At 41.6% G+C, this 24,776-nt stretch overlaps 1 protein-coding gene across 5 annotated transcripts in view; it reads left to right on the plus strand.

The window, feature by feature from the left end:
- COL14A1 (collagen type XIV alpha 1 chain) overlaps positions 1-24,776 on the plus strand; it is a 167,934-nt gene that overhangs the window by 68,005 nt on the left and 75,153 nt on the right. For all 5 annotated transcript variants that reach the window (XR_012086990.2, XM_072999288.2, XM_072999286.2 and 2 more), the window contains 10 exons: positions 3,347-3,476; positions 5,711-5,850; positions 8,585-8,711; positions 10,458-10,597; positions 11,605-11,737; positions 12,891-12,965; positions 13,435-13,586; positions 20,435-20,564; positions 20,677-20,799; positions 21,354-21,503. Coding sequence is in view for 4 of the 5 variants with exons in the window: in XM_072999288.2 (XP_072855389.2) it covers positions 3,347-3,476; positions 5,711-5,850; positions 8,585-8,711; positions 10,458-10,597; positions 11,605-11,737; positions 12,891-12,965; positions 13,435-13,586; positions 20,435-20,564; positions 20,677-20,799; positions 21,354-21,503 (1,300 nt within the window). In the remaining variant the exon portion in view is untranslated. The remainder of the gene's footprint in view (positions 1-3,346; positions 3,477-5,710; positions 5,851-8,584; positions 8,712-10,457; positions 10,598-11,604; positions 11,738-12,890; positions 12,966-13,434; positions 13,587-20,434; positions 20,565-20,676; positions 20,800-21,353; positions 21,504-24,776) is intronic.

The raw sequence follows: 24,776 nt of genomic DNA on the forward strand, positions 1-24,776 counted from the left end.
TGAAATGGTCCAATGGAAAGGCAAGAGCCAATACAACTGGTTCCAGCAATGTCGCAGGAGTTGGCAGAACGACACATGCTGCCTTCGGGACTCCAGCTCCAGATTTTGCCTCGAGGTTAACTCCTGAAGCCTTTTCCATGAGTGGATATAGCCACAAGGCAGTGGAGGTTTGAAATTGGAGTTTTCCTTCTCCTAGATGGGCTGCCTTCCATGGCTGACGAGCCCCACCTACCCGGCCTGCATTTTAATAGTGCAAAAGTAAGATCTGATCCTTAAAAACTTTCCTGACTCACCGGCTTATGCAAATCTCATTGCCTTTCCTATTTACCATATTAAGGCCAGATATAAAACTTGAGAATTTCGGCGCGCGGTCCTGGGACACGCTCTTTTAAATCAGGAAGTCCCACCCCTAGGCCCCACCCCCAGGCCATGTGCTCAGGAGACAAAAAGAAAGCCCAGGGGAAAAAAATTCAGCAAGGCATCCATGCAAACAGACCTGGCCTTCGCCCTCAGCCCAGCTTCCTAGGAGAAAGGGTTCAGGGGCCTGGGACACGCTCTTTTAAATCAGGAAGTCCCACCCCTAGGCCCCACCCCCAGGCCATGTGCGCAGGAGACAAAAAGAAAGCCCAGGGGAAAAAAAATTCAGCAAGGCATCCATGCAGACAGAACTGGCCTTCGCCCTCAGCCCAGCTTCCTAAGAGAAAGGGTTCAGGGGCCTGGGACACGCTCTTTTAAATCAGGAAGTCCCACCCCTAGGCCCCACCCCCAGGCCATGTGCTCAGGAGACAAAAAGAAAGCCCAGGGAAAAAAAAATTCAGCAAGGCATCCATGCAAACAGACCTGGCCTTCGCCCTCAGCCCAGCTTCCTAGGAGAAGCTGGGCTCATATCTACTATCCACAATAGTAGATATGATAATCATCTGAGCTGAATTCGCCCATTCCTGTCCATTTTAGTTCACTGATGCCCAGGATGTCGATGTTTATTCTTGCCATCTCCTGTTTGACCACCTCCAGCTTCCCAGTGTTCATAGATCTTACATTCCAGGTTCCTATGCAGTATTTTTCTTTGCAGCATTGGATTTTCCTTTCACTTCCAGGCACGTCCACAGCTGAGCGTCCTTTCGGCTTTGGCCCAACCACTTCATTAGCTCTGGAGCTACTTGTACTTGTCCTCCGCTCTTCCTCAGTAGCATGTTGGACGCCTTCCGACCTGAGGGTCCCATCTTCCAGGGTCATATATTTTAGCCTTTGTTTCTGTTCATAGGGCTTTCTTGGCAAAGATAATGGAGTGGCTTGCCATTTCCTACTCCAGGTGGATTGTGTTTAGTCAGAACTCTCCACTATGACCTGTCCGTTTTGGGTGTCCCTGCACGGCATAGCCCATAGCTTCCCTGAGTTACTCAAACCCCTTCGCCACAACAAGGCAGCAATCCATGAAGGGGTTAGTCATTACAGTGGACCCTTGATGTACGCACGGTTCGATGTGCATACTTTTCGAGGTACGGACTTCTCCGGCTGCAAAATTTCCAATCGGCTTGTGGCTGAAGAATTGACCTACTGGCAGTGGGAGGCAGGGAAAGCGCCAAATTCAAATTTAGCGCTTTCCCTGCCTCCCCCCTCCAGTCTGTAGCCCACCGATCGTGCCTCTGGATGCCTTCCATGGCTTCTCCACCGCCATGGAAGGCATCCCGGAGGTTCCCCCAGCCCCGTTCGCACCTCCAAAGCATGACCGGTGGCAGCAGGGGACCTCCGAGAGGCCCACCATGGCGGCAGAGATGTGTCAAACAAACAACATTGTGTTACTTGAAGGTCAAAATGAAAGAGACTGCACAAGGATTACCCTGTGGAGATCAGTCACACAGAACTGGTGGTTCAGCAAGATGAACGCAACACACTTCTTATGTGTTGTGCTTTTTCTAGATGTAGCAACTTTTTTTTTCTTTATCAAGTGACAAAGATGGAAAATTTACTAAACTTGTAGTGGGAAGCTAGCAGTAGGTGGCGGGCTACATTTGTCGTAGTGGGCTACATTTTGTACATGGTTGTTAATAAACGTAGCTGAAGTCCGGGAGGCAGTGGAAGACAGGAGGGCCTGGCGTGCTCTGGTCCATGGGGTCACGAAGAATCGGACACAACTTAACAACTAAACAACAACAAAAGTTATGTCTAAGCAGCCATGCACATCACACCCACCCGCCCACACCCATTTAAACAGGGTCAAGTTTGGGCTAGAAAAGAACCTAATCTCTACCACCCGCCTTAATTTCTACATGCAAAATTACACTTATACTCACCCACTCAAGTAAGAAGACTTAACAGCGTGCAAAGACATGTTGAATTGTAGAAAGGGGTGTAGGGAAGCCATCGAGCACTTGCATAAACTTGTGTTTTGTTCTTTGCAAGATTTATAGCCACGGGCGCGTACCCCACACTGGAAGTCAGCAAACCTGAGGGACCTCACACTTCAGACAGATTTTTTTCCACAAGTAAATTAGTCATTATTATTATCACTGTGCCTGGTGAAGGGGCTCAAAGGGACAAAAAGAGGCAGAAGACTTTAATTTTTACATCCGAAATAACTGAAATTTACCTCATAAAAATAGTTTTAATACACTAGTCACCACTGTTGCCTACCTTCTAGGTATGCCTCTTTTTTTCTGCTGCCATTTTCAGGTGTGTTTTCTTCATTGTTGAAACAATAACAAGAGCGACGATAAAGCACTAGGTTTTTTGTACCTAAGTATTCTTGTCCTCCTCTCACCTCATGTGGTGTGTAATCCTCATAACAGGAATATTTGTAATGCGTCTTTCATATGTTCCTCTATGCCAGCTCAAGCCTGTTGCTTCCTGAATGGATCACTCACCAAGCAATAAAGACTAGACATTTGCCTAACGATACTGTCTTCTGTTTCTGTCTTCTGTTTCTCTTTAAAACCTGTATCCTGTATCTATTTATTGGGCCGTAAGGCCTACTGAATGCATCAGGGTTTACTTCTGAGTAGACGTGCCTAGGATTGCATTGCATTAGATTGCTGCTTTTGTGTACCATTTTTCCACCCTTTCTGGACCTGTATCTCCCCTGTATTTTGACTGTGCCCCCTATGAAAAATTCCCTGAAGATAAGGATAAAATAATAAGATAGATAAAAATTCCTGCTTTCTAGCCTGCTTCAGTGTATTGAAGCAAGGACAATTACAAAAGATGGCAACCTTTTTGGCTCCGGTTTGAGTCTTTCAAGACGAGAGTTGGGTGGGAAGAGGGAGAGGCTGTGGGATCATCTGGCAGAAACAGATTTTGAACATACGGGACCTTTAATGTGTGAACTGCTACTTTCTCTTGGTCATAGATGAAAATTGGAGAGAGCTCAACAGACATTGAACTGCAAGGTCTGCTTCCCAATACAGAATATACGGTCACAGTTTATGCAATGTTTGGAGAAGAGGCAAGCGATCCCCTTACAGGACAAGAGACAACATGTGAGTTGCTGATGTGAGCCTCAGAAGTAAAACGGTGGAAGAGCTTTCTGTGTTTGAAAACTGTTTTCTATCTCCAAACTTTCATGTAGAATACTATTTCTGAAAGCATTACTGAGAGAAAGTAAATGAAGGAAATTCATTCCCACCCATCTTCTCCCAGTGTTTCATAGTAATTCTGAATATTCCCCTGAACTTTATTTCTTCTTATTATGATGTGTAAGGAAGTAAACTTTGCCATTTTCAAAGTTCTAATTCCCTTAAAATAATTTAATTAATATATTTTCTACTGCCCTTTGAGGCAACCCCTCTGAAAGGCAGTTCACAGACTTAACACAGAAATGAGAGCATGTTTTTGAATTTTGCTGTGGATATTATAACCCCCCCCCCGCTGTACATTTTCTTTGTTTTCCACTGCCTGAAAGGAAAATGAAATATAAGAAAATACACGTTTCCTGTAACATGTGACTTCAGCCTAAAGATGCTACCTCAGGCAGACATTCTGTGAGGCAAAGAGGACGAGCAAAGGGATAGTACATGTTGTGCACCTTGCCTGGTGCTGACCTCAGCTAGTTTTCTGCCTTCAAGAAATGGCCATTTCCATTGCTGAAGTAAAATCCAGCTACTAATTGGATTGACTTTTCTATGTGGATTCAAAGAGGCACACACGCACACACCCTTACTTGTCAGACGCTATGGAAAATTATTTACACTGGAAATATCTTCTGCATGATCTCTTAGGTTTTGTGCCAACCCCACGTGTTTCTTTGGGCAGGTCTTACCCTGGAAGGGCTCCTAATTTTCCCCCTGCCCCCAAACCAGAGATGTCCCAGCTGGTATATTTCCTTGATGATCTCTAGGCCTCCAGACGTTCCGCTTCAAATTGTTCATGCTCTTAAGCATGTAGTAACAAAACTGCAAAGTGGGTTGTCTCTGAGAGGAAAACAAGATGTCCCACATACATTTGCACAAAACTCTGAATTGTACTACATCATAAATAAATAGCCAGACTTGTTGAAGGAGAAATTCAGAACAATGCTGAGTGTCTGCATCTTACTATATTAATACATTACAGAGGACAAAGGTACAGTGAAAATATCAGTTGGGATCCTCTCAGGCATTGACTTTAGCATAGGTATCATTGTACAAGCGTTTGCACTTTTTGGGGAATGGTAGAAAAACCTTATCCAAGACAGAGTGGTGCAGGTTGTACTATATGCATAAATGTTGCACAACTCTTTGTGCTTTTGGAGAGGCCCTGCTTCATTGCACAGTGCATGTAATGGGCATGAAATTTCTGTTCCATAACCACTTACATGAATGGTTGTGCAATGCTCTGTCACAAGGTAGCTCCCATGTCTGGGTCCATCTACACAATGAGGAAAACCTAGCTTGGCTTCAAGTTTTTCAAACTGAGATGCTGCTGGTTTCCACTGGAGAAATCACTGTGGCCATCTACACCAATGCGGTTGGTTGCAGGAGTCCACACCACTCTTCCCAGGCTTGCCTCTGGGGGAGAGCCTCCCATTTCTTGTCAGCTCTCAGTCCTTTGTGGTTTTGTAGGGGAAACATTAAGGGATGTGGTGGCGCCGCGGGTTAAACCGCAGAAGCCTCTGTGCTGCGGGGTCATAAGACCAGCAGTCATAAGATCAAATCCACACGACGGAGTGAGCTCCCATTGCTTGTCCCAGTTCCTGCCAACCTAGCAGTTTGAAAGCATGCAAATATGAGTAGATAAATAGGTACCACCTCAGTGGGAAGGTAACGGCGTTCCATGTCTAGTCGCGCCAGCCATGAGACCATGGAAACAGTCTTTGGACAAACGCTGGCTCTATGGCTTGGAAACGGGGATGAGCAGCGTGCCCTAGAGTTGGACACAACTGGACTAAACATCAAGGGGAACCTTTACTTTTACCCTTAGGGGAAACATTTCTCTGCCGTTTGCATTGAAAAGCAGAAACCATAATCACAATATGACTAACAGAGGCAAGAGAGAATTTTGCCTCAGATTTTTTGGCCCTTAAAATGCAATTTTTCTGAGGGGGTCAAGAAAGGGAGCCTGATGGGTGATTGAATAATTCCATATTTTACTAAAAAATGTGCTTCATTTAGCTTAATACCAAGTCCTTTGGCATAAAATGTTCCTTTTAAAGTGGCTTGTTTTCATGTTTAAGAGACACTGAAAGGAAAGCAATAAAAATATTTTTATAATTTGAACTTCTTTCCACATTGTAAAGTGCCTTTAAGTCCACCACGGAACCTGAGTTTTTCAAACATTGGACACAGCTCAGCTAAGATAACATGGGATTCTGCTTCTCAAAAAGTGAATGGCTATCGCATTGTGTATGTGAAGACAGATGGAACAGAAACCAATGAGGTAAAGAGACTTTTTAAAAAATCACTAGAGGCTTAGAAAAAAAAATGTGAACAGATATATCTATATCATGTATAAAGTTTGCCAATAATTTACATGAAAATAGTTTGCCAATAATGTACATGAAAATAAACTTATAGGAATTCCATTTTGGACTACAAAAGAACATTCTGGCTGGAGGATTCTGGAACGTGTAGTCCAAAAAGATATTTCACATCATTCATAGCAATCTGATTAGGTTTTGCGTAATCATGGAAGTACATTCTTTTTTGTTCCATTATGCAATTAAGTCTTAAGAGGTAAACTTGAATTTGTCCCAGTAGTCAACATCAGGCAGGCATACGCTTCCTCTTCCTTTCCTTTATTAGGCAAGAACACAGTGAAATAATTTACGCTTTGGACCTAATGGTCTAATGTTAGTGTAGGGGGGGGACCCCCTCTCTTTACATTGTAATGTATTCTGCCAGCATGTAAGGATTCAATACGCCAACCCTGCTATTCTTGTTTATTCTGCTGAACTTCCATCACAAAGTCTGGCCATGTTGCTAGCATAACTATTAGGCTGTGGTGAGGATTCTGGATATCAGGTTCAGAAATGGAAGTGGCACCATGGATGTTGACAGATGCTTTCTCTTTCCAAATAGTGAAAGGGCAGCACACTTCACTAGTCAATAAAACTCCAGAGCCATATTTTACAAAGCCTTCCAATTATTATTTTTTCCTCCTAAAAAGGGATACCACACCAACAAATAGAGCAAAATGGATTATCTTGGTAACCACATTTCAGGCCTTTAAAAATGTACAAACCCTAACCTGTATTACCAAGTCCATATTTGTTTTCTGTTATGTCTGCCAACGTTTTCTCTCTTTTTTACTTCAGACTTTATAACTTAGGAGGAATGGTAAGCTGCCCTTTCCATTAGAAAGTAAAGATCAGTTTCTTGGCTCTTAAACAGAAATACAGTGGACCCTCTACTTACGGAATTAATCCATTTTGGAACGGTGGCTGCAGGTCGAAAAGTCTGTAGGTCGAGGCTCCATTGACATACAATCCATTGAAAACTGATTAATCCCATAGCCAGCCGGTTTTGTTCCATTTTTATTCCATTTTGGGTTTTTTCTGGTCTGTAGGTCGATTCTCTGGCTGCAAGTCAAACCTAAATTTTGTGGCCAGAGAAGTCTGTAACTCGAAAAGTCTGTAAGTTGAGCCATCTGTAAGTCGAGGGTCCACTGTAGTATTTTATAAGCATTTTTTTCTTTTACTTTTTGTGGAAAAAACAAGAACTTGAGGGAAATGAAATTCATTTTTTGGACTTTTCTATGTGCCTCTAAGTGCAGAGAAAGTTTCATGACAAATGGTCATCTGGAAATCGCCTGTTCACATCTTTTCCCTACCTTATATTCCTGTATTCCTTTCATTGGGCCACTTCAAAGGGCGGATACCTCAGCACATGTGTGGAGGCTCTTTCGAGACAAGACACTATAGACTTGTGTATCAAACCCCTCAAGAGGGGAATCTAATCAGCCAGCTTCCTTTCCCATAGATATATGCAGATCTGAGTCAGGAAGACTGCCTTTTGTCTTGTAAGCATGATCAAAGCAGATTAAGAGTAATCAAGTAATTGTTGGCCACAGGTGATAAATGGCCTACTCATTTATAATACAAATCGGAACTGAGAAACTGAGATTGAGCTCAGCATGCCTCTGTGGACAGACTATGCTTTGCTTCCCAGCTGCAGCATGACTCACAAGGAGACCTCTGTGTGCTATTCATGAAGCTATCATGGGGAGCACTGAAGTATTCCCTAGGTTTACTCCATCTCTCTGTTTAGCTATGAACCAGAGGGCGTAAATTAGAATTTATTACTTTCTGGCATGTTTCTACATTTGAATGCTCTAACCCTGTAATCACATTTGCTCCTCATTTTTGAGTACTCTGTTCTTATAACCATGTGTAGTTTTTATTCTTTTAAATCGTCCTCTCCCCCCACCCCTTTTCTTCTTTTTATAAAACACAAAATCCTTTCAAACCATTGTCTGGAGGGTGAATAAGAATGGCATTAAATCTTGTCCTAGGCTCACCCAAGTTACTGAAAAATTTTATATATTTTTAATGGGAGTGGTGGCAGCCTCTCAAACTTTTTGCATTAAACCCCCCGGAGCATGCACAGCCTCACAGGTTGAATGGCATGTCAGGGAGTGAAGCGTTTTCAGTTGAAACTTGTAGCATCTCCCCACATCGGCTCTCCTGAGTCCTCCCATCTCAGCATCAGCAGGAGGTGTGTGGCTGAGTGACTACTGAAGGGGTCTTGAGAAGGGAACAGTGACAGGAATTCAAAGGGTCCCCCCCCCCCCGGTTTGGTCACAATTCGTTTAAAGCATGCCTTGCAAATGCTCTTCTTGCCTTCAAGTTCTGGTGGTCTTGTTCAAGAAGCAAGATTTCATGGGTGTGTGACAGTGAGAAGGAGTGTCTCCTTTCTTCCCCCTCCTTCTTTCCCTTCCAGGGAAGGAAATGATCTGTAGCTTCCTGTAAAACAGGGTTTCTGCCAAGCCATGGAAAATATGCCCTAAAAGCTAATCCAGGATTCTTTCATCAGTTGTCAGGAAACTCCTAATTCAAGGATCACTTAAAACAAACCTGTCTCTTGTGTCTTGACGTAAAATGGCTCAAGCCAGCTGAATTTGTCTTGGGACTCATCACATCATTTCTAAAAGTCAACCCTCTCTTTTCCTGCAGGAAGAGGTTGGTCGTGTTTCAACCCACACTCTGAACAGTTTGACATCCCTCACAGAATATACCGTTGCTATTTTCTCGCTTTATGATGAGGGCCAGTCCGAAGCACTCACCGGCAGCTTTACTACAAGTAAGTCCAGCTGTATTTTTGAAAGCTTTCCAAGTAAAGCTATGATATTTCTTTCCTTTGCTGGAAAGTAATGTTATTACAGCAGTCTTCCACTATGATTTTTTTAAAGAGAGAAGGGTGTAAATCTCTCTTTTTCAGTCACTGGGAGCTTAATGCTGCTTAACATTAAAACAAATGCAAATTAGCTGTTTGTCCAATATTTTTGAAAGAAACAAAGAAAGGTGAAAAAAAATAGAGAAATTGAATATGGGGATGGCTGAAGGCAACTTGAGTTATACTAATTCACTGAACAAATTATATAACCAATGCCACTTATTTGCTATCTTTGATAAGTGTCATTTTTTGACTTTAAATTACATTGATGTTAAACCCACAAAATGCAGTTCTGTTACAAGTGAGAACCGTTAAGTGTTTCTTATTCCAATAGAAAATAGGGAAATTAACGTTCTTCCTAATGTCCAGCTGGAATTTCTTTTCTGTAGTTTGAATCTATTTCTAAACAAGTAGGCTAACATGGCTATCTGAGCATGTTAGCAGAAGAAAAGAGAAAATGGAAAAATAACAACAAAATATTATAGCATTTGAAAGACGAACAACATTATTTCCATGTGAGCTTTCATGGATCAAAATCCAGTTCCTCAGACCATTGACTATTTGAATCTATTCATTTTGGTTCTACACTCAGGAGCAGCAGAAAACAAGTTTGCTCCATCTTCCATGTGATACAGTTCTTCAGGTATTTTAAGATGGCTGTCACATCACTTCTTATTTTTCTCTTCTCCAGACTGAATATACCCAGCCCCCTCCATTGTTCCTCATATGACTTGACTTCCAAACTCTTTAATAGGTTAAATTTGGAGATGGGGATGACTCACCATTTTAGCGAGTCATCCTGCTTCATGAGTTGTCAAAAGCTGACGACTCACAAAGCATGAAACTAACCCCATGAACCGAGGAAGCACAAATTTATTTGTCAATTCGGTCAGGGGGTTACTTAAAAAAACCCTGCCCTGCCCCAGTGCCACCCCCCAGTGCCCCCGTGCCGCTGCCCACCCATCCCCTTAAGGCAGGCTAAGGGAATCCATGTTGCCCTTTGCAAAGATGGCAGCTGCAGCTTCCCTACCCGAAATGAAGCCACAGCTACCATCTTTGCAAAGAGCAACCAGTGTCCCTTTCTATAAGCCATTGCTGCAGAGGCCTGCTGGAGACGGCAGTGGTGGCAATGATTACAGTGGGGGTCATTGGTGGGGTGGGGTGGTGGCAGGGAGGCAGCAGATAATGAAGTGAGAGGAAGGGGGTGGGTGGATAGGCTGTGGGGGTGGGTGGCTGCCTGTCGGCACACTGATCAGATGATCGGCCGGCCAGTAGGCAGAATGGGAAAGCCATAGGAAGAGAGGGAACGCTATCTTTCCCTCTCTCCGTATGGGGGACTAATAAAAATGGGGCAATATTTGTCCCTTCATATTCATGGGGGTCTCTCGAACCCACAAATATGAAGGGATGAATATTTAATGAATCAGCAATTTCTGATGAATATTGCAATCCGTTTTTTATTCATCCCCATGTCTAGTTAAACCTGATGTAGTTAACCAATTAAGATTTATTCTTTTCTTTAGATAATCCACTATATGTTCAAAAATATTGTGGAATCACAGAGTTGGAAGGGATGTTACATGTTAAATGTGTGAATCATGAGAGATGTCTGGAATTCTTATGTTTCCTCCTTGTGTCATATTTTTCTTGCAGAAAAGGTTCCATCACCTGAGTATTTGGAAATCCATGAAGTATCTCCAGAGAGTTTTAGAGTCAGCTGGAAACCACCATCTTCTGACGTAGCTGTTTATCGACTAGCATGGGTCCCCCTGGGTGAAGAAGATGCTGAAGAGGTGAATGCATGTGCCTCTCATGTGGTATCTTCTCTAGTTACAGTGAACTCATTCTCTGAGTGTGGGTCCCGATGTAGTCAAAATGACATATGTGATGAAGGTGTCAGCGGAGATAAAGGAATGAAGAAAAAGCCTGGGAATTTGTATTGTACAACATTCAATTAATATAATGAACAAATGAAGGTTTGCATGAATAACAAAATTGGTAGGGGGGGAATCCTTAGCAGAAAGGGGAGGGAGTCAACAAGAGCCCAGTGACCATGAAGAAGTGGGTGGAATGGTAATGGAATGGACCACGCAAGAAGAGGGGCGTGGCTGTTTGGCTGACTTGTTCCTGGAAGAGGGATATTCCAGACTTTATTGCAGATTTCACTTACTGGACAGATTTTCAAACCTTATATTGTGAGGGAAACCATGGGTTCTCTTTAGGCTTATCAAAGGTTACTTCATGAAGAAATCAGAAATAGCTGTTAAGGTCCCTAGAAGACAGCTTTTTCATTCAGCTGTAGAGGGTAAGAAGCAATGTACTTCAGGGCAGTATGAAAAGGACTATGGGAGACCCCGAAGCTTTGGGCATGTCCACTGTAGAAGGGAGAAAAGATCTGTCTAAAAGAGTTTTCTCCTGTTTATTCCCACCCCACCCCCCTTGAAATTGCTGGCTACAGAAAGAGAGGAGGAGATAAATACAAGATGTTTTGCAAATGTACTGAATAAATTATGCAGATGAAGCAAACTATTCACTGTTTTTTTTAGCATTTTCCTTCTGCCTTTCAATTGCACGTTGTTGTTATTTCAATTTCCCCCCCAAGGGCCCAAAGTAGAACTGTAAATGTTTTCTGTTGTGTTTGAGGCAGATAAATGAGAGTTCTCACATAATGCTCTTGAGAAATCTCACATAATGCTTTTTATTGTAAGCATGGCCATCTGTTCTCCTATAAAAACATTTAAAATTGAAATTTGTCTGAGCAACCGAGACCGGTAAGCTGTTTCTATACCTCTTGTTTAAGATTGTCTTAAGTGGAGAAGTGGACACACATGATATCGAAGGTTTGCTCCCCAGTACCGAGTATGAAGTGTCCTTGGTGGCGATCTTTGATGATGAAAGTGAAAGCGATGTCCTTGCTGTTCTTGGGACCACACGTAAGATGAGTAATATTACAACCTTTCCCACACAGTGCTTAGTTTTTAGAAAAAGAAATGAAATAGCCCAACTTTGTCCAGTTTCTTTCATGTATGGGAACTTTCTGTAGTTATTTAGTTATGTACAGTTGTGAGCTGTAATATTGTACACAGACCAAGCCTTTTCTCCAATTAAATGTCAGGACTGGTCTAATAATAACCCCATTCAAAGTTATTCAATGTCGTGGACCAAAACATCTCATGCTCAGACTTAAACGGTTCTAATTTAGTGTCAAGTTCAAGAGTGACTCATGCTTGCTGCACTTCTTCCAGGTGGGGTAACGCAGATCAGCCAGTAGCCTTCACAACCCAGCGTTGCATAAATGGTTGTGTGATTCGGTTCTGTGTTTATTGCACTTCTCATTGTGGAACCAGATGCACAATAGCCACCTAGCATAATAGTGCATCTTTAATTGTGCAAGTGGAAATCCTCACAGGATAATATCCATGAATATTTTAATTTTAACTCATGGTAACTGGAGGTGAATTGACCTAATCTGCGCTGTGTAAGCTCCTGTGTATACTTGTAATGACACTTACATAATGCGCACAGTGGAGGATGAGGAGGGTCTTTCACTTCTTGTCATCTCCTTATGTTATCTCCTGACATAAGCTGTTTAGTATCAGTTAGATCAGTGGTCCCCAACCTTTTTGGAACCACAGACCGGTTCAGGGGGTGGGGTCCATGTGTGGGGGAGTGAGGGAACCCCCCGCGCTTGTGGGTGGGCATGGCACATTCACAGATGGGCATGGCATGCACATGCGCATGTGTGGGTGTGCAGGATGCACTTGTGGATGGGCATGGTGCGCTCGCAGGTGAGGGGCGTGAATGGATGTGAGCATGCCATGCCCACCCATGAGCACACCACACCCACCCATGAACGCACCAGTTCACCCCTACATGCGCACGAGCGTGCCATGCCCACTATGCGTGCATGCAGGGGGGCGGAAGATCTGTCTCTGCGGCCCTGTCCTACAAAGCCTATGGATTGATATGGGCTGTGGATTGGCGGTTGGGGGCCCATGAGTTAAATAATGTACACAAGAGGCATGTAGAAGCTGTTGCTAAAATGAAACTGTGTAGAAAAAGATTGTGTCTTTTTTTTTTCTCCAGTTGAAATGCTGACAACTGAAACAACCACCCTAACCACTACTCCTGCTACCACAACTTCCTTGCCTACAACAAAGGGTACAAGATATATTAAATTATGGTTATTATTTTTTAAATTGTAAAAAGTCAAGACAGGATTCCTTGAAGATTAATCTTTGATCTTGGGATTAATGAGCCATAAAGCCTTTTCTTGAATCACGTTTTCCTTTTTTAAAGTAAAGATAGTGTTTGATGTTTACTTGCTTTTAATTATTCACTTGTATTTTAATTAGCATTTAGATTAATTTCTCCTTAGTGTTTAACATTATGTTTTAAATTCTATACTTTTAAATACTGTGAGCTGCCTTGGGTCACCTTACTGGGAGAAAGGCAGCCTATAAATAAAACAAACAAACAAACAAATATTTCCTGCCATTTGATTTGGCCTAGTAAAGGTATTATCACAAACAGATTTGGGATTTTAAAAAAACACACACAAAATGTCTATCTGTATGCTTCAAAGTGTACAGTTCAGAAGATTATAAACCCATTTGAAATATTATTTCAGTCTTCCGAACAGCCATACGAAATCTTGTCATAGATGAGGAAACTACTTCAAGCTTGAGGGTGAAATGGGACATTACAGACTACAATGTTCGTCAGTTCAGGGTGACCTACCTCACTGCCAATGACGATCGTGGGGAGGAAGCTGTAAGAACGGTTGGTATACATTTTTCAAATGCTTTTGTTCAGGCTTTTGAAATTTGGGCTCTTGTGTTGCATGCATAAGCCCATAACACACATGCATTCTGTTCACATTGCAGAGTACAAGGCATGAATCATTCTACCTTTCCTAATCAAATGTTTAACGATTACCTGTCCTCAAAGACCTTGCAGTCCAGGATTGATTCATTGATTGATTGATTGATTTAATTAATTAATTGATTGATTGATTGATTGATTGATTGATTGATTGATTGATTAATTAATTAATTAATTAAACTTAAATGCTGCCCACACTACCCAAAGGTCTTTGGGTGGCTTACAACAATTAAAATACAATAAAAAGACAAGACAATTAAAATGTGATTAAAATATATACTCTAAAAATTGCCATCAGGATCCACAGCTGATATTATTTCAATTAAAAGCCTTCTGGAACAGGAAGGTTTTGACCTGGTGCCGAAATGTCATCAGCGTCGGCGCCAGACGAATCTCAGTCAGGAGGGCATTCCATAGTCCGGGGGCAGCTGCCGAAAAGGCCCTTTCTCTACAAAGCAAAGCAAAGTGTGCTGCTTATATACCACCTCATAGCACTTTCCTCTCACCTCCTTATGGGACGGCTCTTTCAAAAGGGCCCCCTGGCTAGATCTTAACTGCCGGGTAGGTTCATATGGAAGGAGGCGGTCCTTCAGGTATCCAGGGCCCAAGCCGTTTAGGGCTTTATATGTCAAAACAAGCACTTTGAATTGGGCCCGGGCAGCAACTGGTAACCAATGTAAATTAAACAGAATCGGCTTGATGTGATCCCTAGCAGCTCCACCACTCACCAGCCGCGCAGCTCGATTCTGGACCAGTTGCAGTCACCGGACCATCTTCAAAGGCAGCCCCACGTAGAGCGCATTGCAGATTAACAATGGGAAGAACTACAGAGGACAAGGGGGCCAAGGCGTCTCATCATATTTTAAAGATACACTTTTGTTTCTTTTTCCTTTGCAGCTATTTGTGCAAGAAATAGTTTCTTGCAGGTCAAAGCTTATAGGAGAAATGCAAAATAAGGTTGACACAAACATTCCACACAAAAGGCTGTGAATCTTATGAGCTTTTTCCATCTGTATTTCCCATCATGATCTTTATGGTTATCCACGAATAATTTGTGAACTTCAGCAGTGGAATCCTTACAAGAACAGGATTTTGAAAATCACAGGTTGTGTGGTTGTGTCAGAGGAAGAAACATTTGAAAATATAAACCTGGGACTGGATTTATAGAAACAGAGAAAATATATATGACGTGAGCCTGGTTTGCTGGTGTTCTGTACTCTGGTGGGAGTTCTCTATTTTCACAATTTCTTTGATTGAATATTGCTTCATGTTTCTTCTTGCCATCTTCCTTTTTAATTGCATCTGTATTTCTTGGCAGTTTCTATCAATGCAAATGTCAAAAAGAGAGATTAATTGACACTCTCTCCCTGCAAGCTATTGGCCTTTTCATTTCAGTTTCCTAAAGCTCTAATGAAGCTTGGGTAGAAAGTGTTTTTAATGCTGTCTTTCACACACCAAAGCAATGAGAGTTGTGGATCCTTCCTGATCCAGAAAAACTGGTTGTTTATTTTTAAAATCATGTACACAGTGGCTTATTGGATTCTTACAAATTAGGACCAACATCGAGTCCTTAATTCCGATATGAACTGACCCCGACCGAACCGAGGGCTCGGTCACACTGCCAATTTACATTGATTCCAGTCTTGACCTTTTCTATATTAATGTAAAGTCACATGGTATATAAATCAGTAAGCATGTTAACTTTGATTTAAATTACTTCTATGTATTTCTGGTAGTTAAGCTTGGGAAGCTACACTGGAATCAGCTCAATATCCGTACTATTTGAAGTACACACTGGTTAAATTGTTGTCAATATTGTTTTGGGATGTATCACTAAATTAATGGCTGCATTAATTCAAATTTATTTCAAAGCCCAGTAGGTAATCCAGGGAGACTGGAATATCACAGCAACTAATGACTGACGGAAAAATATAATTTCATGAGGTGAACATAGAGACAGGAGAAGATGGGTCTAATATTGAATGTATTGATGAAGTGATGCAATGATAAACTCTTGACAACATAAAAAGACCCATACATGGTCACGCTGCACTAAGTGATTAATCACTAAGCAGTTTAATAAAGAATTTTAAAAAAATTATAGGAAAAACTGTGTTGCCCCTACTGCCCAAAATCCACATAGGTACAAATTAAAATGACAGTACTATTCCTAATGACTGCAGCGAATTGAATTGACTAAATTTAGGAATCGATATATTTTAAAAGGCCACTACTGGTTACTTGGGAAAAAAAAACTTGCTTTCTAACCCAAATAAATCAAGTTCACCCATGTGTTCTGTGCCCAGGAATTTACAAAATGATTTCAATAAATGTTAACACTGATTCAGCTGAGGTTCTTATTGTCAGTACAACCGAGCCCTTAGTTATACTTCTGGCAGGCAGTGCAATCTGAATTCAAAGATCTGCCAGCTCTAATGGGTTAGAATGGATAGGAGCCTCTTGTCCCACCACAACTGCCTTTGGGTTGGCACAATCCCCTTGTGCTGGGTGATCTCAGATCTGCCAGAACAGCTAATTCTGCTGGCTGAAATCAGCTAGCAGAAGACCCACAAGCGGGGGGGGGGGGGAGAGATGAATGTTGAGTTACACCAGATTCAAGCTCTTCTCAGTCCAGACTCACAGTCATGATGCTGGTGCAGAGTTAGGCCAAGGGGAGGGTAATTCTAAAGTAATTTAAGAGTAAGTAATTAGTAATTAAAAGTAATTCATCGTAACATAATTGTTGGGAGAGTGAGAACAGACAAAAGAAAACATTTCTTGACCCAGCATGTTGTTAGTCTGTGGAACTCCTTGCCACAGGATGTGGTGATGGCATCTGGCCAAGATGCCTTTAAAAGGGGATTGGACAGATTTCTGGAGGAAAGGTCCATCATAGATTACAAGCCACGTTGGGGATGTCTAATTTCCAGGTTTAAAACAGGGGGTACCTCCAAAGGCCAGATGCAGGGGAGGGATATCAGGAGACAGGTCTCTAGTTGTCTTGTCTGCTCCCAGAGGCATCTGGTGGGGCCACTGTGAGATACAGGGAGTTGAACTAGATGGCCCTTTGGCCTGATCCAGCAGGGCTCTTCTTATGTTCTTGATTTCTAACATCCTTGAGCTGGAGGGACAGGTTAGGTTCAGTACAGTCTCAGCATCAGCTCAGGTAGCCCTGAGGCATCTTGGATATTTAGGATAACCCACTAAGTAAACAATAGAGCAAAGGTGGGTAACTTGTGATCTTCTGATGTTGTTAAGCTGTCCTTCCGATCATTCCTATTGTCTATGCTGCTGATGAAAGTGTCAGATCAGCATCTGGGAGGTTATCTGTAGAGATGCTCCTTTGAGATCTTTCTTAAATACAGTGGTGCCTCGCACAGCGAGGTTAATCCGTTCCGGATTAACCCTCGCTGTGTGAAAACATCGCTGTACTGATCAAAAAAAGCCATTGGAACGCATTAAACTTAGTTTAATGCGTTCCAATAGCAGCTTTACTCACCATACAGCGATGTTTCTCTGATGGCCGGCAGCCATTTTCGCGCCCTCCCCTCGCTTAACGAGGGCGCGAAAATGCTGCGCACAGCCATTTGGGGGCTTCCGGCGGCCATTTTGTAGCCGCCGAACAGTTGATCGATGGGTCGCAAAGCGAAGGTCGGTAAGCAAACCGCTTACCGCCCTTCGCTCTGCGATTTTGAGCCATAGGGGCCGTCGGTGTGCGATCGCATTTGCGATCGCTAGAACGGCGCCGTTGTGCGGATTCGTCGTTCTACGGTGCACTCGTTGTGCGAGGCACCACTGTACATTGGTTATAGTGAACGTGCCAAAAGAGCACAGTTTTAACCAGCACTCCCTCCTTGACCCAGGTTTTAGGATCTTCTGATGTAATCACTGGGTTAATTATGACAATAAAAGTTTTAATTATTATTATTAGATACACAGGGTAGGGTGGAGAATGTGCCTTGAGGCATAAACAGCCAAGCTACATTGAATCTAAACAAATTTTGATGTGGTACTATCATATCATATCAGGTTGCAATCATGTTTTACTGAATGTAGTTTTCGTTTAGGTGTTAATTGATACATTGGTTATAAGTGACAGATACTGGGTTTTTAGGGAAAAGGTGGGGGAGATTTCTATTTTTTTCTGCCATATACTGTACAGCTTCATTCCAACACGTACAGTGTTTGGATGTAGAAGATGCTGCTGTTCTCCAGATGTATAATATTGCTAATCTCTACTAATAAATAAAATATGTTGATTAGCTGTCGCTGCTGAGGGTACATGACATGTTGCCAAGAATTTGCATTTATGACATTGATTGGAAATCAGTCCTATATAATGCTAAAGACTTTGTTCCTGTGACAGTTGCATGTGACATTCTTTAGCACTCTTGTCATCTTTCAGAATGGTTATTTTTTTCAAATCCTCCCTACAACAAACATCTTTTCTGTCTTTTCTTTTTGAATGCTAATAAACCTTGGCGTGTCTGTTATGAAACCCCATACTTGTTGCAGAAGAATTTAGACCACGTTCTTTTAACCGTGTCCAACTCTTCATGACCCCATGGACTAGAGCACACCAGGCCCTTCGATGACACTCTCCTACTACAGTGGTGCCTCACTAGACAATTGCCTCGCAGGATGAGGAATTCGTTAGACGATGGGTTTTTGTGATTGCTGTTGCGCTTCGCAAAATGATGGTTTCCTATGGGTGATTTTCGCTAGACAATGATTTTTCCCCTTTGGGACGCATTGAGTAGCTGTCAGTGTATACCAATGGGGACCCGCTCTCACAAGATGATGTTTCCCTATGGGCAATTTCCGCTACACTACAAGTTTTCCATTGGAACGCATTAAATGGATTTCAGTGCATTCCAATGGGGAACCGCGCTTCACTAGACGATGTTTTCGCAGGACAGCGATCTTCGCGGAATGGATTAACATTATCTAGAGAGGCACCACTGTATCTTGTCCTCTGTTGTCCCCTTCTCCTCTTGCCTTCACTCTTTCCTAACATCAGGGTCTTTTCCAGGGAGTCTTCTCTTCTTATGAGATGGCCAAAGTATTGAAGCCTCAGCTTCAGGATCTGTCTTTCCAGTGAACACTCAGGGTTGATTTCCTTCCACATGGATGGGTTTCAAGACCATGTTCTTTAGCTTCACACAAATTGCTGCCCATTCCTTTTCAGGCTCATTGTCACATATCAATGGACAGTAAGACTGAGCATGTACTTTCTCTGCCCTCTGTGCATTGCAGGAAAAGATCAATAACGGCAGACAGGTGATCTGTCAGGGAAACTTATGTGCTTCTCTTAATCTTTTCATCTTTATACCCTTGAGAAACCTTGAGAGAACACAGGTTTTATCCTAGAACACAGTTTAAGAATTCATATTCTTAGTGTCTAAGATCTCAAACCAAAAATGTCTGTTCTGATCTCATTGTATTCCCTGGCATTGGTGATGTCTGTTTAGAACAGTATTCCAAGACTATTTATTTATCCATTTAAATGTCACCACAGAATTGGGACTCAGGATGGCTTCATATATGCATTCCAAACATTACCTTTTTCCTCATCTTCCTTTCTCTTAAAAAAATAATTTTCACTTTCAGATGTGATGGCGTACATTCTGTCCATTTATATAGATCCCTGTTTCCCGCTGATTAATCCTTTCCTCTACAATCCTGTCTTTCCAGCATGTTCATCTCAAGCTATTGAGAGGCAGGGTGCACATGAATCCTGTTTCTCCAGGAAGCGGGGGGGGGGCGGCAGTGGCTCATCTATTATTGCAAAATGAAGCCTGTGTGTTCTGCACAAAAGGCAAAGATCTTATTATTTTCTGGAGACAAACTGATACAGTATATTAGGAACAAAATACATGGACTATATATATTTAACTACATCTATTTTTTAAAAAAAATCTACATCGTAGCCACCTTTGGTCCTATAAGGAAGAAAGGTGGGAGGCAAATTAAATGAATAAATGAATATGGCTGGATTAATACTCAATGCCGGGATAGGAGCACACAGGGAAATAGATTACAATTTTGACCGTGTATGGAGTGCAATCTGTTTCCTAGTAATCGCACAACGTATGGGGAAATGTGCTCCAGCCCAACCCCAATCCATGTTTCTACTTGGGGAGCAATTCCCCAGCAAATGGAAGGTTCATTTTGAGGGAGACCGCTTTCGTCAAATCTACCCTTTCTCGTGTGATTAGGTGCCTGTCGGACCACATCCAAATTCCCTCCAGGGAATTTTGGAACCAGTAGGTCTGTGAAGGAGAGTCTAACAGCATCTTCCCCAGACTACAGTTCCAGAAATTCTTTGTATCCCAAAGCTGCTTTGTTTGTAATGTTTGTTCTAATGTTCCTGAACACATAAATGTCTACCCTCAGGTGGACAAACCTTCTATATCTCTGAATTCAGAAGTCACAGAATATATGAGGCTTCAGATAAATATATATGTGGCAGATAGTTTAGGTATCTGGCTGCAGAGCCAGACGTTGGGATTTTAATTCCGTGTTGTGCCTCCTTAATAGAGGCTAGACTCAATGATCCATAGGTTTTCATGATGATAATGATGATATCTGGAAATGCAAAGGTTTTTCTTTGTTACAATCAGCTCTACTGGTACAAGAAAAAAATCAGATAAAATAGTGAGCTGTTCTGAAGGTGTCTCAGATGTAGCATATAAGGTGTGGCTAACTTTCTATTTTGTTCATGTTTTCATGTGTTCCTCATGCAGGTGATGGTCCCAGCAAGGCAGAACAATTTACTTCTTCAGTCTTTGCTTTCAGACACTGAATATAAAGTTATGGTCACTCCCATCTATTCTGATGGGGAAGGTGCCAGTTTATCAATTCCTGGGAAAACCTGTGAGTACAAATATATTCTTCTTCTGTTGAAGCTCCAGTAGTAAAAAAAAACTACTTGTTTTAATCAGATTATTGGTCTAGGACATAATGAACATTTAATTTTTCCCCCCAGTGCCTCTGTTTGCTCCACGAAATCTGAGGGTCTCTGATGAATGGTACAACAGGCTGCGGATTAGCTGGGATGCACCTCCATCTCCCACTATGGGATATAGGATTGTATATAAACCTGTTAACAGTGAGTGTCTCAGATAATTGCTAATAGAGTTTCCGTAAATACCTTAAATGCTTTTGGAATTGTGCATATAAGTGTCACCTGTCTTGATGGAGTCCTTAGGAACAGTTCTGTGTGCAAAAAGGAATCAAGGGCCTGTACATAATGTGGTTAATAACATACAGTAAATGACGATGATTATGATGGAAATTATTATGATGGTGTAGCCAGACAATTTAGTTAAGTTTCTGGACTAGTAATAGTTGTGGACTTTTGTGCAAGGCAGAAAAGTTAGTTTTATGTTAAAACTAACTGAACCTTTTTATAGTTATTCATGTTTCTTCTAAATTTTTCCTGCCTCAAGCTTTCAAGGTTGGGCAGTCTACAAACTTTTCACAAAGTCCCACAAAGGCTATGTATATGCACAAAAAATAAACAAATTCTTTAAGAGCTAGATGGTTTTTATGGTAATAAGTAATCAGTCATGCAATTTGTCAATGTCTTTTACACTGAATGTAATTTTACTTAAATGGATATGTTTGCCAAAATTAGCTCTATTCGTCTCTTATTTCTTTCAGTCCCTGGACCAGCATTAGAGACCTTTGTGGGAGATGACATCAATACTATCCTTATTTTGAATTTGTTTAGTGGAACTGAATACAGTGTTAAAGTATTCGCTTCGTACTCAACAGGATTCAGTGATGCCTTAGCGGGTGTAGCCAAAACATGTAAGGCACTTTAGATTTTTTAAAAAATTATTATCCAGCCCCTATTCTCTCTGGACCACATTTCATTGGCAACTTTGGCATTTACAGTGAAAAAAAATTGAAATGAAATTATTTCTCCTCTTGTCACTTTCTACTGGAAGTATTATTGCCTGCTAATAAGGGTTGAAATCCTGTTGGACAGCTATGCAGGTGGATGAGAAATAGCACAAAATTCACTCATTTCCATTCAACAATTAAAAAATCACCACCACAATCCTCCGGAGCGTAATTCTCAAGAATTCTAGTGGGGACTCTTTAGCTGCCAGTTAAAAGTGAGTGAATGTTACACTGTTTACCTTCTGCCTGTGTAACAAAGCAACAGGATTCCAGCCAATATAAAGTAGAAACTTGAACATTTTCACACCAGAACATTATAAACATTTCAACATCTTCATAAAATGGAGTGGGTGATCTCGAGTAGTCCAAGAAACATATTTCTGATATGCATGCTTGATAGCTATGCTCCCCAGAGCATTCAGCTATAGAGGCTAATTTGTATCTTTATTCTATATTCTTTAAATATTTTTAAATGCAGTGCTTATATACGGTAAAGGTTGCTACAGTAGACTTTTGTTAAACAGAAAATAGGATTAATTCAGAAAATGGACTCTCTAATTGAAAAAACACACCCTTGAACCCTCTAGTGGTGACAACATTTTAGACAATTAAATTCTTCTTTGAGAATCGGGGAGTACCAGGGGCAAAATATGTCTGAAAACAATAATAATAAATAATAAATTGAGGCTTAATCCAGACAAGTCGGAAGTGCTGCTGGTTGGTGCTCTGCCAGATAGGTTAAAGAGCCATTTCCCTGCTTTAGATGGGGTTACACTCCCCCTTAAGGACAGGGTCCGCAGCTTGGAGCTGCTCCTTCACCCTGGTCTGACCTTGGAAGCCCAGGTGGACTTGGTGTCCAGGGGTGCCTTCTTACAGCTGTGGAGAATATATCAGCTTCGCCCTTACCTGGATGAGTGGAGCCTGGCAACAGTCACAAATGCACTGGTAACAACCAGACTGGACTAATGCAATGCGCTATACATGGGGCAGCCTTTGAAGACATCCGGTGATTGCAACTGGCATAGAACCGGATGGTGCGGCTGGTAAGTGGTGCCACCGCGCGGACTCATATCACTCTTAAAAATTTACACTGGCCCTAAACAGCTTAGGACCTGGTTACCTAAAGGACTGCCTTCTTCCATATGAGCCTGCCCGTCCTCTAAGATCAGGCCAGGAGGCCCTTCTGAAGGTGCCATCCCTGAAAGAGGTGAGGGGGATGGCATGCTGAAATAGGGATTTCTCAGATGTTGGTCCCCAACTTTGGAATGCCCTCCCTATAGAGATCTGCCTGGCTCTGACACTTTTGGCTTTTCGGCACCAGGCAAAGACTTTTCTGTTTAGCCAGTATTTTAATTAAACAGTATTCTTTAGCTGGCCACATGAGCAGCAGGATTTATTAATATTAATGTTTTAATGATTGTTTTAATATAGGATATTATTATAATATTGCTTATTTTTAATTTTTTTAAAGCTTTACTATTGTTGTACGCTGCTCAGAGACCACTGGTAATGGCGCAGCTAAAAAAATCTTTTAAATAAATAAATTAAATAAATAAAATATGGCAAAATTGTCTTCCCATACATTAGTGACATTGGGAACTGCAAAAGTGTTCTGGTGGCAGCCCACAGGCCTGCCGCTACCCACTTCTGTCATAAAACATTTTTACGCAAGTGAGGCAGCAGTGTTCCCCTTGACATTTAGTCCAGTTGTGTCCAACTCTAGGGTGTGGTGCTCATCCCTGTCTCCAAGCCATAGAGCCAGTGTTTGTCTGAGGATAGTTTCCGTGGTCACGTGGCCAGCGTGACTAGACACGGAATGCCATTACCTTCCCATCGAGGTGGTACCTATTTATCTACTCGCATTTTTACATGTTTTCAAACTGCTAGGTTGGCAGGAGCTGGGACAAGCGATGGGAGTTCACTCCGTCACATGGATTCGATCTTACGACTGCTGGTTTTCTGACCTTGCAGCACAGAGGCTTCTACGGTTTAACCCGCAGTGCCACCACATCCCTCCATCTTTGTACTACATTCATAAAAAGCTGGTTGTTCAGGGGGTTACAATTAAGTGCTGTAACTAATAAGTGAGGCAGCAGTGGTGATCTGAATAAAAAAGAGGATCCAGTAAGTGGAAATACAGAATGGCACTCAGGAAAGTGAATGCAAGTTTTAGTTGTCCATGGGGTCTTAAGAACTTTTCCCTCCTATCTCTCCATTCCCCAATATCTCTGAAGCATGGTGAAGAGGCAGTGTTCCTGATCTCATTCTGTGGGCATCTGGAATCCATCTTTTTCTTAGATTTTAAGGGGCTTTCTGCTTTTAGACATCAATATATATAAGCACGAACAGGCCATAAATCACAGAGTACAAGTACAGATAGCCACGCTTAGGGTAAGTGTAGATAAGAAGGCAAAACCCATCAGACTAAATGTAGAATGAGATTAGATTTACAGTAGCGGCTGTAAATCACAGATTGTTTTTCTGTAATCCATACTGAAGGTCAAGGCACCTTTGATGAATTATTTATCCAAGTGTTAAAATTGCTGTTAACAGAGATTTTTATATAATTTTGTGGGGAGGTTGTGTTCTGAGAGCAACACGATAATAATAATAATAATAATAATAATAATAATAATAATAATAATAATAATAATAATAATAATAATAATAATAATAATAATAATAATAATAATAATAATAATAATAATAATAATAATAATAATAAAGAGGAACCACTAAGCAGCAACATGGCACTGTACTCTGGAAAGTGGATGCAAGTTTTAATTGTCCACAGGTATCACAACATCATCTGTTACAAAGGAGATAAACAGTTTCACCCCCAGAAAGAAGGACCTCATTAGTGGGAAATGTAGTCTCAAAGTGAGGTGAGGTCAGTCATTAGGCTGGTTTTCGAAGAGTGAGGCTTACTTAAGTGGTGTTGATTTGATCATGAAGGAAGAAGTCAAAGAAGGGGAGATCAAAACTAGGAATGAGGACATTTCAGCAAGTTGGCTTTATCTCAGGGCACCTTTGTGAGATATTTATTTATTTATTTATTTATTTATTTATTTATTTATTTATTTATTTATTTATTTATTTATTTATATCCCGCCCATCTGGTATATTCTACCACTCTGGGGGGCTAGATCGAGGCCTACCTACCCACTTACTTTATCT

Source organism: Pogona vitticeps, chromosome 4, assembly GCF_051106095.1.
Source record: "Pogona vitticeps strain Pit_001003342236 chromosome 4, PviZW2.1, whole genome shotgun sequence".
NCBI lineage: Eukaryota > Metazoa > Chordata > Lepidosauria > Squamata > Agamidae > Pogona > Pogona vitticeps.